Source organism: Somniosus microcephalus, chromosome 20 (assembly GCF_052327205.1).
Source record: "Somniosus microcephalus isolate GS21.2 chromosome 20, FLI_Smic_1.0, whole genome shotgun sequence".
NCBI lineage: Eukaryota > Metazoa > Chordata > Chondrichthyes > Squaliformes > Somniosidae > Somniosus > Somniosus microcephalus.
In genome coordinates, this window is record NC_141006.1 from 65092982 (window position 1) to 65107675 (window position 14694).

The 14694-nt window shown below is 44.6% G+C and overlaps 1 protein-coding gene across 1 annotated transcript in view; it reads left to right on the forward strand.

Moving 5' to 3' along the window:
• The window catches only part of matn1 (matrilin 1), a 37138-nt gene that overhangs the window by 11429 nt on the left and 11015 nt on the right, over nt 1-14694 (forward strand). The window contains exons 3-4 of the mRNA XM_085963118.1: nt 9857-10079; nt 13117-13239. Coding sequence (XP_085819244.1) covers nt 9857-10079; nt 13117-13239 — 346 coding nt within the window. The remainder of the gene's footprint in view (nt 1-9856; nt 10080-13116; nt 13240-14694) is intronic.

A 14694-nucleotide genomic window follows, 5' to 3' on the forward strand; every position in this document is an offset into this window, starting at 1 on the left:
AACTCAATCCCATGCTTCACTAACTCAATCCCCATGCTTCACCAACTCAATCCCATGCTTCACTAACTCAATCCCCATGCTTCACTAACTCAATCCCATGCTTCATTAACTCAATCCCATGCTTCACTAACTCAATCCCATGCTTCACTAACTCAATCCCCATGCTTCACTAACTCAATCCCCATGCTTCACTAACTCAATCCCCATGCTTCACTAACTCAATCCCCATGCTTCACTAACTCAATCCCATGCTTCATTAACTCAATCCCATGCTTCACCAACTCATTCCCATGCTTCACTAACTCAATCCCATGCTTCACTAACTCAATCCCCATGCTTCACTAACTCAATCCCCATGCTTCACTAACTCAATCCCCATGCTTCACCAACTCATTCCCATGCTTCACTAACTCAATCCCATGCTTCACTAACTCAATCCCCATGCTTCACTAACTCAATCCCCATGCTTCACTAACTCAATCCCCATGCTTCACTAACTCATTCCCATGCTTCACTAACTCAATCCCCATGCTTCACTAACTCAATCCCATGCTTCACCAACTCATTCCCATGCTTCACTAACTCAATCCCCATGCTTCACTAACTCAATCCCCATGCTTCACTAACTCAATCCCATGCTTCACCAACTCATTCCCATGCTTCACTAACTCAATCCCATGCTTCACTAACTCAATCCCCATGCTTCACTAACTCAATCCCCATGCTTCACTAACTCAATCCCATGCTCCATTAACTCAATCCCATGCTTCACCAACTCATTCCCATGCTTCACTAACTCAATCCCATGCTTCACCAACTCAATCCCCATGCTTCACTAACTCAATCCCCATGCTTCACTAACTCAATCCAATGCTTCACCAACTCATTCCCATGCTTCACTAACTCAATCCCCATGCTTCACTAACTCAATCCCCATGCTTCACTAACTCAATCCCCATGCTTCACTAACTCAATCCCATGCTTCACTAACTCAATCCCATGCTTCACTAATTCATCCCCATGCTTCACTAGCTCAATCCCAGGATTCAATAGGTCAATCCCATCCTTCAATCCTATGATTCACTCGCTCAATCTGGTTCACTAATGTCTTTAGTGAAGGAAATGTGCCGTCCTTATCTGGTCTGGCCTATATGTGACGCCAGACCCCACAGCAATGTGTTTGACTCTTAACTGCCCTCTGAAATGGCCGAGCAAGCCATTCAGTTGTCCACAACTGCTACAAAAATCAATAATAAGAATAAAATCGGACGGACCACCCGGCTTCAGACACGACAAAGGCACACTCAGCCCAGTCGACCCTGCAAAGTCCTCCTCACTAACATCTGGGGACTTGTGCCAAAATTGGGAGAGCTGTTCCACAGACTAGTGAAGCAACAGCCTGACATTGTCATACTCACAGAATCATACCAATCAGCCAATGTCCCAGATTCCTCCATCACCATTACTGAGTATGTCCTGTCCCACTGGCAGGACAGACCCACCAGAGGTGGTGGCACAGTGGGATACAGTCGGGAGAGAGTTGCCCTGGGAGTCCGCAACATTGACTCTGGACCCCATGAAGTCTCATGGCTTCAAGACAAGGAAAACGCTTGCTGATTACCACCTACCACCCTCCCTCAGCTGATGAATCAGTACTCTTCCATGTTCAACACCACTTGGAAGAAGCACTGAGGGTTGTAAGGGCACAGAATGTACTCTGGGTGGGGGACTTCAATGTCCATCATCAAGACTGGCTCGGTAGCACCACTACTGACCGAGCTGGCCGAGTCCTGAAGGATATAGCTGCCAGTCTGGGCCTGCGACAGGTGGTGAGGGAACCAAAACAAGGGGAAAACCTACTTGACCTCGTCCTCACCAATCTACCTGTTGCAGATGCATCTGTCCATGACAGCATTGGTAGCAGTTACCACCGCACAGTCCTTATGGAGACGAAATCTCGTCTTCACACTGAGGACATCCTCCATCGTGTTGTGTGGCACTACCACCGTGCTAAATGGAATAGATTTTATAGATATGTGAAGAGAAAAAGATTGGTGAAGTCAAGCGTAGGTCCCTTGCAGTCAGAATCAGGGGAATTTATAATGAGGAACAAAGAAATGGCAGACCAACTAAATACATATTTTGGTTCTGTCTTCACAAAGGAGGAGACAAATAACCTCCCAGAGATGCCGGGGAACATAGGGTCTGATGAAAGGGAGGAATTGAAAGAAATCAGTATTTGTAGGGAAATGGTGTTAGGGAAATTGATGGGATTGAAGGCCGATAAATCCCCAGGGCCTGATAATCTACATCCTAGGGTACTTAAGGAAGTGGTCCTAGAAATAGTAGATGCATTGCTGATCATCTTCCAACATTCGATGGAATCTGGAACAGTACCCATGGATTGGAGGGTAGCTAATGTTATCCCACTATTCAAAAAAGGTGGTAGAGAGAAAACGGGGAATTACAGACCGGTAAGCCTGACATTGGTAGTGGGGAAAATGCTAGAGTCCATTATAAAAGATGTAATAGCAGAGCACTTGGAAAACAGTGACAGGATTGGACAAAGTCAACATGGATTCACAAAAGGTAAATTGTGCTTGACTAATCTACTGGAATTTTTTGAGGATGTAACTGGTAAAATAGATAAGGGAGAACCAGTGGATGTGGTGTATCTGGACTTTTAGAAGGCCTTCGATAAGGTCCCGCATAAGAGATTAGCGTGTAAAGTTAAGGCACATGGGATTGGGGGCAAGGTATTGACTTGGATAGAGAACTGGTTGGCAGACAGAAAGCAAAGAGTTGGAATAAACGGGTCCTTTTCCGAGTGGCAGGCAGTGACTAGTGGGGTACCGCAGGGATCGGTCCTTGGACCCCAGCTATTCACAATATATATTAATGATCTAGACAAGGGAACTAGATGTAATATCTCCAAATTTGCAGACGACACAAAGCTGGGTGGGCGTGTGTGCTGTGAGGAGGATGTTGAGAAACTCCAGGGTGATTTGGACATGTTGGGTGATTGGGCAGAAACATGGCAGATGATAAATGTGAGGTTGTCCACTTTGGTGGCAAAAACAGGAAGGCAGATTATTATCTAAATGGCAATAGATTGGGAGAAGGGGAAGTGCAACGACACCTGGTTGTCCTTGTGCACCAGTCGCTGAAGGTAAGCATGCAGGTGCAGCAGGCGGTTAAGAAGGCAAATGGTATGTTGGCCTTCGTAGCGAGAGGGTTCGAGTACAGGAACAAGGATGTCTTGCTGCAGTTGTACAGGGCCTTGGTGAGACCACATCTTGAGTATTGTGTGCAGTTTTGGTCGCCTTATCTGAAGAAGGATGTTCTTGCCATGGAAGGAGTTCAGCAAAGATTCACCAGGCTGATACCTGGGATGGCAGGAATGACGTATGAGGAGAGATTGGGTCGATTGGGCTTGTACTCGCTGGAGTTTAGAAGAATGAGAGGTGATCTCATTGAAACTTATAAAATTCTGACAGGACTGGACAGACTAGATGCAGGAAGGATGTTCCCGATGGTCGGGGAGTCCAGAACCAGGGGACACAGTCTAAGGATAAAGGGTAGGCCATTTAGGACAGAAATGAGGAGGATTTTCTTCACCCAGAGAGTGGTGAACCTGTGGAACTCTCTACCACAGAAGGCGGTGGAGGCCAGTTCATTAAATATATTCAAGAAGGAGTTGGATATATTTCTTAAGGCTAAAGGGATCAAGGGGTATGGGGAGAAAGCAGGGACCGGGTACTGAATTTGGATGATCAGCCATGATCGCATTGAATGGCGGGGCAGGCTCGAGGGGCCGAATGGCCTACTCCTGCTCCTATCTTCTATGTTTCTATGTTTCTATTCAGAACAGATCTAGCAGCACAGAACTGGGCATCCATGAGGCACTGTGGGCCATCAGCAGCAGCAGAACTGTATTCCACCGCAATCTGTAACCTCAAGGCCCGGCATAGCCCTCACTGTACCATTACCATCAAGCCAGGGGTCCAACCATGGTTCAATAAGGAGTGTTAAAGAGCATGCCAGGAGCAGCACCAGGTATACCTAAAAATGAGGTGCCAACCTGGGGAAGCTGCAACACAGGACTACATGCATGCTAAACAGCAGAAGCAGCATGCTAGAGACAGAGCTAAGCAACCCCACAATCAACGGATCAGATCAAAGCTCTGCAGTCCTGCCACATCCAGTCGTGAATGGTGGTGGACAATTAAACAACTAACGGGAGGAGGAGGCTCCATGAATATCCCCATCCTCGATGGCAGAACCCAGCACACAAGTGCAAAAGACAAGGCTGAAGCATTTGCAACCATCTTCAGCCAGAAGTGCTGAGTGGATGATCCATATCGGCCTCCTCCCAAGGTCCCCACCATCACAGAAGCCAGTCTTCAGCCAATTCGATTCACTCAACGTGATATCAAGAAACAGCTGAGCGCACGATACAGCAAAGTCTATGGGCCCCGACAACATCCCGGCTGTCGTACTGAAGACCTGTGCTCCAAAACTAGCCGTGCCTCTAGCCAAGCTGTTCCAGTACAGCTACAACACTGGCATCTATCCTACAATGTGGAAAACTGCCCAGGTATGTCCTGTCCACAAAAAGCAGGACAAATCCAATCTGGCCAATTACCACCCCATAAGTCTACTCTCAATCATCAACAAAGTGATGGAAAGTGTCACTGACAGTGCTATCAAGCGGCACTTACTCACCAATAACCTGCGCAACGATGCTCAGTTTGGGTTCTGCCAAGACCACTCGGCTCCAGACCGCATTACAGCTTTGGTCCAAACATGGACAAAAGAGCTGAATTCCAGAGGTGACTGCCCTTGACATCAAGCCAGCATTTGACCAAGTGTGGCATCAAGGAGCCCTAGTAAAATTGAAGTCAATGGGAATTGGGGGGAAAACTCTCCACTGGCTGGAGTCATACCTAACACAAACAAGATGGTTGTAGTTGTTGGAGGTCAATCATCTCAGCCCCAGGACATCGCTACAGGAGTTCCTCAGGGCAGTGTCCTAGGCCCAACCATCTTCAGCTGCTTCATCAATGACCTTGCCTCCATCATAAGGTCAGAAGTGGGGATGTTCGCTGATGGTTGCAGTGTTCAGTTCCATTCGCAACTCCTCAGATAATGAAGCAGTCCATGCCCGAATGCAGCAAGACCTGGATGACGTTCAGGCTTGGGCTGATAAGTGGCAAGAAACATTTGCACCACACAAGTGCCAGGCAATGACTATCTCCAACAAGTGAGAGTCTAACCACCACCCCTTGACATTCAACGGCATTAACATTGCCGAATCCTCCACATCAACATCCTGGGGGTCACCATTGACCAGAAACTTAACTGGACCAGCCACATAAGTACTGTGGCTACAAGAGCAGGTCAGAGGCTGGGTATTCTGTGGCGAGTGTCTCACCTCCTGACTCCCCAAAGCCTTTCCACCATCTACAAGGCACAAGTCAGGAGTGTGATGGAATACTCTCTACTTGCCTGGATGAGTGTAGCTCCAACAACATTCAAGAAGCTCGACACCATCAAGGACAAAGCAGCTCGCTTGATTGGCACCCCCTCCACCACCTTAAACATTCACTCCGCCCACCACCGGTGCAATGTGTCTGCAGTGTGTGCCATCTACAAGATGCACTGCAGCAACTCGCCAAGGCTTCTTCGGCAGCACCTCTACCACCTAGAAGGACAAGGGCAGCAGGCGCATGGGAACACCATCACATCAAAGTTCCCCTCCAAGTTACACACCATCCTGACTTGGAAATATATCGCCGTTCCTTCATCATCACCGGGTCAAAATCCTGGAACTCCCTCCCTAACAGCATTGTGGGAGTACCTTCACCACACGGACTGCAGCGGTTCAAGAAGGCGGCTCACCACCACCTTCTCAAGGGCAATTGGGGATGGGTAATAAATGCTGGCCTTGCCAGCGACGCCTACATCCCAGGAATTCATTTTTTTAAAATCCTTCACTCGCTCAATCCCATCCTTCACTAGTTCAATCCCATGCTTCACTCGTTCAATCCTATGATTGACTCACTCAATCCCATCCTTCATTAGTTCAATCCCATGCTTCACTAGTTCATCTATCTCAGCCATGTTATGGTGGGACACCATAGAGAGACTGCTGGGAGATAGAAAAATCAGAAAGAGCATCATCAGAGGTTTGGTTTTATGAAGTAATTGTTGGTTGATTTAGAAACAGCATAGACCTGGGAGCAGGTCAGCTGTAGCAGAACCATGGCTGGGGGAGAAAAAAACAGAATAATTTGTGAAATAACACACCCTTTGGTAATAAATAAACAAACTCACAGACTTCAGATCCTTCTATACTAAAAGCTCAGCTGCACACTCCAACAAACTGGATGGAATTTCATTGTCACTAATGTTAATAATGGTCTGGTATCCCAAGCAATAGTGCAATGCAGTATTCTGACAATTGTGTAAATTATATCACCATTGAATTGTTGGACCACTTAAGAGGGGATACTTCCTGACCCAGAAAAATATTTTTATGAATGGAAAAAAAATTGCTGAAAACAGTGTAAAAACCATTAAAGGGACTGGTATCCTTACATCCCAATCACAGTGTACAAACAAGATTCAACCTTTCTGAGCCTGAAATCTGATCCAAATTCAACTCTAAGTCAGAGTTACGGTTAGAAAAAGCTCAGTAATAGGAGGGGTTTAAAGTTGGTAAAATCAAGTATTGTTTTTGATTGAAAAATCTGGGGGAAAGTCAAGAAAGTCTTAAAGGAGGAGAGCAAGGTAGAGAGACGGCGAGGTTTAGTGAGGGAATCCCAGAGCTCAGGGCCTAGGCAGCTGGAGGCACGGCCGCCAATGGTGGAGCAAATGAAATCGGGGCTGTGCAAGGTTGATAAAGAGATGAGGTCTATCAGGAAACACTGATTAGAAAATGCTAAGCCTGCAGATTGTATAAGAAAGAGAAGACTGGGGAGTCAAGGAGTTTCACAGTGCTAAGGTTCTGGGAAAGAATGAATTAGAACAGGAGGTAGTTTGATGAGTCTTGATCTCAACAGAGTTGGAGACAGGGGAAAGGAATAGTACATAATATGGGGTATTTGTACAAGGGAGGAATGGCAGAGGAGCACTGACCATAATAGTAGCAATAAAGTAGAGAGAAGGGTTGTGATGGAGAGAAAGAAGTTGGAGGCCAGAGGTGAGAGAAAGATCTGTCAGACATCATTGGGTGACCGCTTTGTGGAACACCTCCGTTCAGTCCGTAAGGGTGACCCCGAGCTTCCGGTCGCCTGTCATTTCAATTCACCGCTCCATTCCCACTCGGACCTCACCGTCCTTGGCCTCTTGCATTGTTCCACGGAAGCGCAACGTAAACTCGAGGAACAGCACCTCATCTTCCGATTAGGCACTTTGCAGCCTTCCGGACTCAATATCGAGTTCAACAATTTCAGATCATAACCTTGGCCCCTATTACATTTTTACTTTTTTTTTTCCACCCCTTTGTTTTGGGTTTTCCCTCCCCCCCCCTTTCCTCTTTTTTCTCTCTCTTCCACATGGCAGCTGTCTCTCTTTCTGCCAGTACACTTCACACCTAATCTGAGCCGTCTTTTGTCTCCACTGTCCTATTACCATCTCGTCTGGTTTTGAATACCTCTTTACTTCTTTTGTTCTATCGAAGCCCTGCCTTCGATCTATTTCATTTCCTTTCCAGTTTTGAAACAGGGTTTCGACCTGAAACGTCGACTCTAATTTCTCTCCACCGATGTTGCCTGGCCTCCTGAGTTTTTCCAGCATTTTCTGTTGTTATTTATCATTTATTTTCTTCTATACTGTTCTGGAGTGCAAGCGAATTGATAGAAGAGCTTCCCCTGAGATAGAAACAGTGTCCCAAGCCTTGGGCAGAGTTATACTTTTATAACTAGCTAGGAGCTGTTGAGGGAAGAAATATTTGGAATGAAAAAGGGAACACATTTTCTTCAAGACAGTTTTAGAACTGGAAGAGATCCTTTTAGCATCAGCGGCATTAGTGATGCCAAGAATGGTGGCAGACAAATAATGGTTAATGGTGCAGCCATCAGAGGGAAGAGTTGGCAGTTGCTTGTTGGACTTGTCAAAGGCATGAAGAAACCATCTGATGAATTTAAAGAAGGATTTTACTTCCCGATTGGAGAGCTTGGAGGAAATCAAAATGTAATAACAGCCATAGTGCAGCGAAAGCAATCAAGGTTCTGTGGACAGAGGCTGTGTAATCTCTTGGAGGTTGATGAATGTAGATTGGAGACATCAGTAAAGGAATGGATAGTGTTGGATGATGAGTGGAGAAGGTCATTATTATGGAGCAGGAACAAAGTCCTGGGGAACCCTGATTTGATGAAAAAATAATCAGATATCAACTATTATTGCACAGATAGTGGTTTGAAGGAATCTAGGTATTACACTGAATTTTACAACACAGACACAGGCCATTCAGCTCAACGAGTCTAGGTTGGTATTTATACTCCACATGAGCCTCCTCCCACCTTACTTCATCTCACCCTATCAACATGTCCTCCTATTCCTTTCTCCCTCACCCTTATTTAGCTTCCCCTCAAATTCATCTATGCTAATCACCTCAACCACTCCATGTGGTAGCGAGCTCCACATTCTCACACCATGGCAACTTGTTTAGAGGTGCACTGTGCTCGACCCTCTCACAAGCTTTGAAGACGTGTAAGGCAATGGCAAATTACGCAACAAAATGTTAACGCAGAGTGCCAGAGTTGCATTACACCAGCAAGAAGATCACCAGTGAAACTGGCATATTGAAAATCATACTGCATTGTGAAATAGGTCAAAATCTTCAAGCAATTGGACAGGTTGATAGTTAACAGCAGCTTCCATAACTTTAGAAAGTAGAGACATAAGGGCATTCCAACAGGAGTTGCAAATGTAAATGTGATCACCTTTCTTAGGGATAGTGTGAATGTAAGCAACATTTCTAAGGGGAAGCAATGATGGGCTGGGAATAGAGAGCCTGAAGAAGCAACATTGGACAGGGTGTGAGTATCATAACATTGCAGTGTTACACTGGGATTTCATTACATTTTGTTATTAAGCCCTACACAAATATTGCAAACAATTAGCCATAGTAAACATACTGTACTCTTGTGAAGACATTGTAGTTTCTTCCTGCGCGAAGTGCACACTGGGAAGTGTTGGTGAGGTGTTTTTGGTGCCCTCTACTGGGTAATTTCATCAACATCAACAAAATAAGTGGGTAACATTTCACTCTTCAACTATGAAAAACACAGGCCCTTTTCAACCTGCCCTCGTATAGTGTTATAAGAAACAGACAATGTATCTCATTTAATGATTGTTTTGAGGAAAAAAGTCTATGAGACGAAAAAATATTTTCTATTAATATTTAGTTACCAACATGGTGTGTTAAATGTATCATTTACTTTCACAGCTTTGAGTTTTATATTGAAGACAGATTAATTCAATGTGCATCAAACATAAATCTATCATAAAATCTCCAATAGATGATTGTCACAGCAGTGAAGCATCTGATACACTCATCCCAGAACACTAACTGTAGGACTGTGCACCTCTGCCTAAGGACTATGCCCACTGCTGGTGCTAGTATCATTCTACGGTTAAACACTTTAAAAAGTGTTGATTAAGATTACATTTGAAACAATTATTGATTGTGATTGATAGCAGTAGTGAGCGCAAACGCAACTGTCTTTCTGGCTTCACTTTATGCCAAAACAAAAAATCGGCGACAGAATAAAATCACCAGCATAGTGATGTCCACTCATTCACGATTACTGCAAGAAACTGACCGTTTTTGTGCCCCTTCTACCCTAAGGTAGCCATCATTGTGACCGATGGCCGGCCCCAGGACCGAGTGCAGGAGTCAGCCACACGTGCCAAACAGAGCGGCATTGAGACCTTTGCCATTGGCGTGGGCAGGGCGGAGCTGAACTCACTGCGCGAGATCGCCAGTGAACCCCTGGAAGACCACTTGGACTACGTGGAAAGCTACAGCGCGATAGAAAAACTTTCCAAGAAATTCCAGGAAGCATTCTGCGGTGAGTAAAGCAGCAAAGGAAGGAGAATGATGTCAGCCCAGTAGCATAGCGGTTAAGAGGCTGCCTCACCCTTCATGCCCATGAGGTCATAAGTCTGGTTAACAACACTGACCAGCCGGTGCTCTCACTAGACTGGTACTCATATTAAGCAGGTACTCGAGCAGGTACAGTCTACTTCTGTTTACAGAATCATTTTATTTCCTGGTAATGTGATTAATTGGGGTGGGGGGGTTACCAGATGGAATGCTGAGCACCACTTTCACTGCATTTGCAGTTGCGTACTTTATTGACATTGCAGCTTAGAACCTATTAGTGCACAGTCTAAAACAATAACTATAAATGCATGTTATCTTTCCTCTGCAATTAATATTAAAACTACACCCAGTTTAAACCTATCTATTGCAAAACACTATTCATGGTGGTGCACTCAATCTTCCCTCTTTTGCAGTCCAGATTTTTAGACAGATTTAACAATATTACATTCATATCTAATGTCATTTGCAATATTATTAAGGAATGGAGCTGAATAAGATTCATACCATAAAGAAGACATGCACAATACCATTAAGAAAACACAATCAGTCAAGCCATGAAACAATAGCAAAATACTGCGGATGCTGGAAATCCAAAATAACAACAGAAAACGCTGGAAAAACTCAGCAGGCCAGGCAACATCCATGGAGAGAGAAATAGAGTCAACGTTTCAGGTCAATGACCCTTCGTCAGAACTAGAAAAAAGCAGGAAAGGGAACAGATTTTAAAGCAAGTTAGGGGCTGGGTAAAGGGGGAGGGGATGAAAGAACAAAAGGGAAGGTCAGTGATAGGATAGAAAGCCAGAGAGATAAAGAGACATTAAGAGATATTGAACAGGTGAAACAAGCTGCTTTGTAATTTAAAACAACAAAACTTTCTGATCTAGGGTCAAAGGCCCTTTGTACATTCAGGTTATGAAAATTAATCTCTCTTGATTTTGTGGCCTGGAGTCTCCTTTGCATTTGCACTCAGAGACTCACATCATCTGAGCACAAGCCAATTACGTGACTTAAAAAATTGCAGAAGTTTGGGTGTAAGTGAGTTACGCGTGTAACTACAATACCCCAAAGTCTCCTCTGCCTTTCAGGTCCATCCATTAAACCCGATTGAATCTCCGCCCACAAAACTGGTCATGGCCCCAGCACTCAAAGGCGAGTATTCTCCAGTGGCACTTGTTCTCTTCATTTTACGACCGGATTTTCAGGTGCAGCAGGAAAGAAAGTAATTCTTCTGGTGTGTTATTGCAATTTTTTTCAGCGTTTAAAAGAAAATTATCTTCCTCGAGACCTGCTGTGTATTTTCTATTTCTTTTAATGGATTTTTATGGCATGAGTATGAGTCACATTAAAAATTGAACCGCTTCCCCGATTACAGGGTCCTGAACAAGCTGTAATAACAACAGAAAATGCTGGAAACACTCAGCAGGTCAGGCAGCATCGAGGAGAGAGAAAACAGAGTCAACGTTTCGGGTCGAGGACCCTTCGTCAGAACAAGCTGTGCCTGATGTGCATGAATGATAGTTAAATGAATTGAAACTTCAATTTTCATATTAAAGAAGAAACATATGGTGTGGGTTCGGTGCTTTCCTTGGGTCCCTATTGTTTACGTAGATTTACACCCATTTTAAGTTCGGGCATATTCCAATGAGGTTGGGCGGATACTTGGGCATAACTTGACATCGGCAAAATGGGAGCGACATTGGGTGCATTTTCAGATCTAATTTCCAGATTGTACCCAAGGAGTAAACTCCAGGCCCTTGTCTGAACTCTAATTAAAATGGAACAAGTAAATCCACAATTTGTGATAAGCTCCTCTACGATTGTGTTATTGATCATTGGAAACAGTTCGGCCTATGTGAAACTGTTGCTGTAAATCACACTCATTTCCCTTACAGCATTCAGTCAGCAATAGCTTTGAAAAGCTAAACCAAATGAAACCAAAGAGCTTAGATTCATTTTTTTTATTGTTCAGGCACGAAGGTGAAGGGCCAAGATACATAGTCCAGGATGTTACCAAGGCTGAAGAACAGTAGATGAGATTAATCAGGAAGAAATGATCAGGATCCAAGGTTGGGTTTCAAAGATCTGAAGATGGCAAGAGCAATGAAAACCTGAAGGGTGTAAGCAGGCTCACAGTTTTGAGGTCAATGTGACGAGGCTTGATTTCAACACCGTTAAGATCCAGAGAGGAAGGAGAACATGTAGGATAGCATATTTTCAGTTATTGAGGAACAATTGAGGAAAGTTCAGAAGAACAATAAAAATAAACACTGTAAAAATAAAGAAAAAATGGTGTTGGAGATTGAGAGATTGGATACTCGAGATGATAGAAGGATCATCTGTCAGCCAATCCTGCATCATTGTGAGCAATATGAAAAAGATCCTCAGCGATGGGTGCAGTACTCAATCTCAGACAGACTTGGGTGTTATGGAGGGCTAAACGATTGAAGAAAGCAAGCTTCCTGAGAAATGTCCAGCAATAAAAGAGATAGAGGAAAAACTGTAAGTGGTCCCATCAGAGGTAAGAATTGATAGTTGTCGGTTGGGTTTGTGAGAGACATTAAAAAAATGTCTTTGAAGGCAAAAAAACCCAAGATTTTATTGGCCCATTGATGGCCTGGGGGAGAACAAGTTGTATTGATTCAGCCACTGCTTCACAAGAGGAATGGGGCTTGTGTGCAGTGAGGACGTGTAATCTGAAGGAAGCTGAATGCATAGGGTTGGGTGGAGAATGGAGGAGGTCATTGACATGGGAGAGGAGTGAGTGGGAGAGGAGATGGATACCCAAGTTACTAGAAAAAGAGCCAGGGGATAAGTCACCAACTGAGGCAATGATAGAGTCGTTTGAGAGGAAACAGATAGCCAGGAACATAATTCTGGGAGTTTTAGCATGTGCCTAAAAACATTTCTGTTACCAAATATTCCTGTTGGAGCCGCATCGGCGTACAGGAGTCCCATATATTTCCTTTTATTGTGATTGAAATAGCCTGATTTTTGTGTTTCAGTGGTGGACCTGTGTGCCAGTGGGGACCACGACTGTGAGCACATCTGCGTGAGTGTTCCTGGCTCTTACAAATGTGCCTGCAATGAAGGATTAACATTAAATCCAGATGGAAGAACATGTGGCAGTAAGTCTTGTTTCTGCATGCAATCCAAAAGTTTTTAAACTGAAGGTTAACTAACCTACACTTACACTTACAAGGTAAGACCATCAGGTGCATCAATGCTTGCCATATACATTAGGCTGTGCAACCTTACGCACTACCCCATCCAACCGCTAGTGATGTTAACTCCTGAAACAGGCCAAACAGCAGAGTTAAAAAACCTGTGGCTAATTTCAGGGATAAGTTTGGGAAATTCCTTCCCAACTCCCTAAAACGATCAAGTAAACTCCAGAAGACCATGGTTGTCCATGATGCATTACTAGATGTACTTGGTGTCATATTTGACCCTGAAATTAGCTTCTGACCACATGTCCACGGCATAACTAAGACCGCCTATTTCCACCTCCATAACATCGCCCGTCTCCGCCCCTGCCTCAGCTCATCCGCTGCTGAAACCCTCATCCATGTCTTTGTTGACTATTCCAACGCACTCCTGGCTGGCCTCCCACATTCTACTCTACATAAACTTGAGGTGATCCGAAACTCGGATGCCCATGTCCTAACTCGCACCAAGTCCCGTTCACCCATCACCCCTGTGCTCGCTGACCTATATTGGCTCCTGGTTAAGCAACGCCACAATTTCAAAATTCTCATCCTTGTTTTCAAATCCCTCCATGGCCTCGCCCCTCCCTATCACTGTAATCTCCTTCAGCCCCACAATAAGAACATAAGAAATAGGAGCAGGAGTCGGCCATTTGGCCCTTCGAGCCTGCTCCGCCATTCAATAAGATCATGGCTGACCTTCTACCTCATCTCCACTTTCCTGCACTATCTCCATATCCCTTGATGCCCTTAATTTTTAAAAATTTATCCATCTCTGACTTTCCCCATATCCCTTAATTCACTTTGTTCCCAAAAATTTATCGACCTCTGTCATGAATATACTCAACGACTGAGCCTCCACAACCCTCTGGGGTAGAAAATTCCAAAGATTCACCACCCTCTGAGTGAAGAAATTTCTCCTCATCTGAAACTATGCCCCCTAGTTCTAGATTCCCCCACAAGGGGAAACATCCTCTCAGCATCTACCCTGTCAAGCCCCCTCAGAATCTTATATGTTTCAATAAGATCACCTCTCATTCTTCTAAACTCCAATGAATATTGGCCCAACCTGCTCAATCTTTCCTCATAAGATAACACTTTCATCTCCGGAATCAACCTCGTGAACCTTCTCTGAACTGCCTCCAATGCAAGTATATCCCTCCTTAAATAAGGAGACCCAAACTGTACGCAGTACTCCAGGTGTGGTCTCACCAACGCCCTGGACAGTTGTAGCAAGACTTCCCTACTTCTGTACTCCATCCCCCTTGCAATAAAGGACAACATTCCATTTGCCTTCCTAATTACTTGCTGTACCCCCTGAGATATCTGCACTCCTCTAATTCTGGCCTCTTGAACATCCCTGATTATAATCGCTCA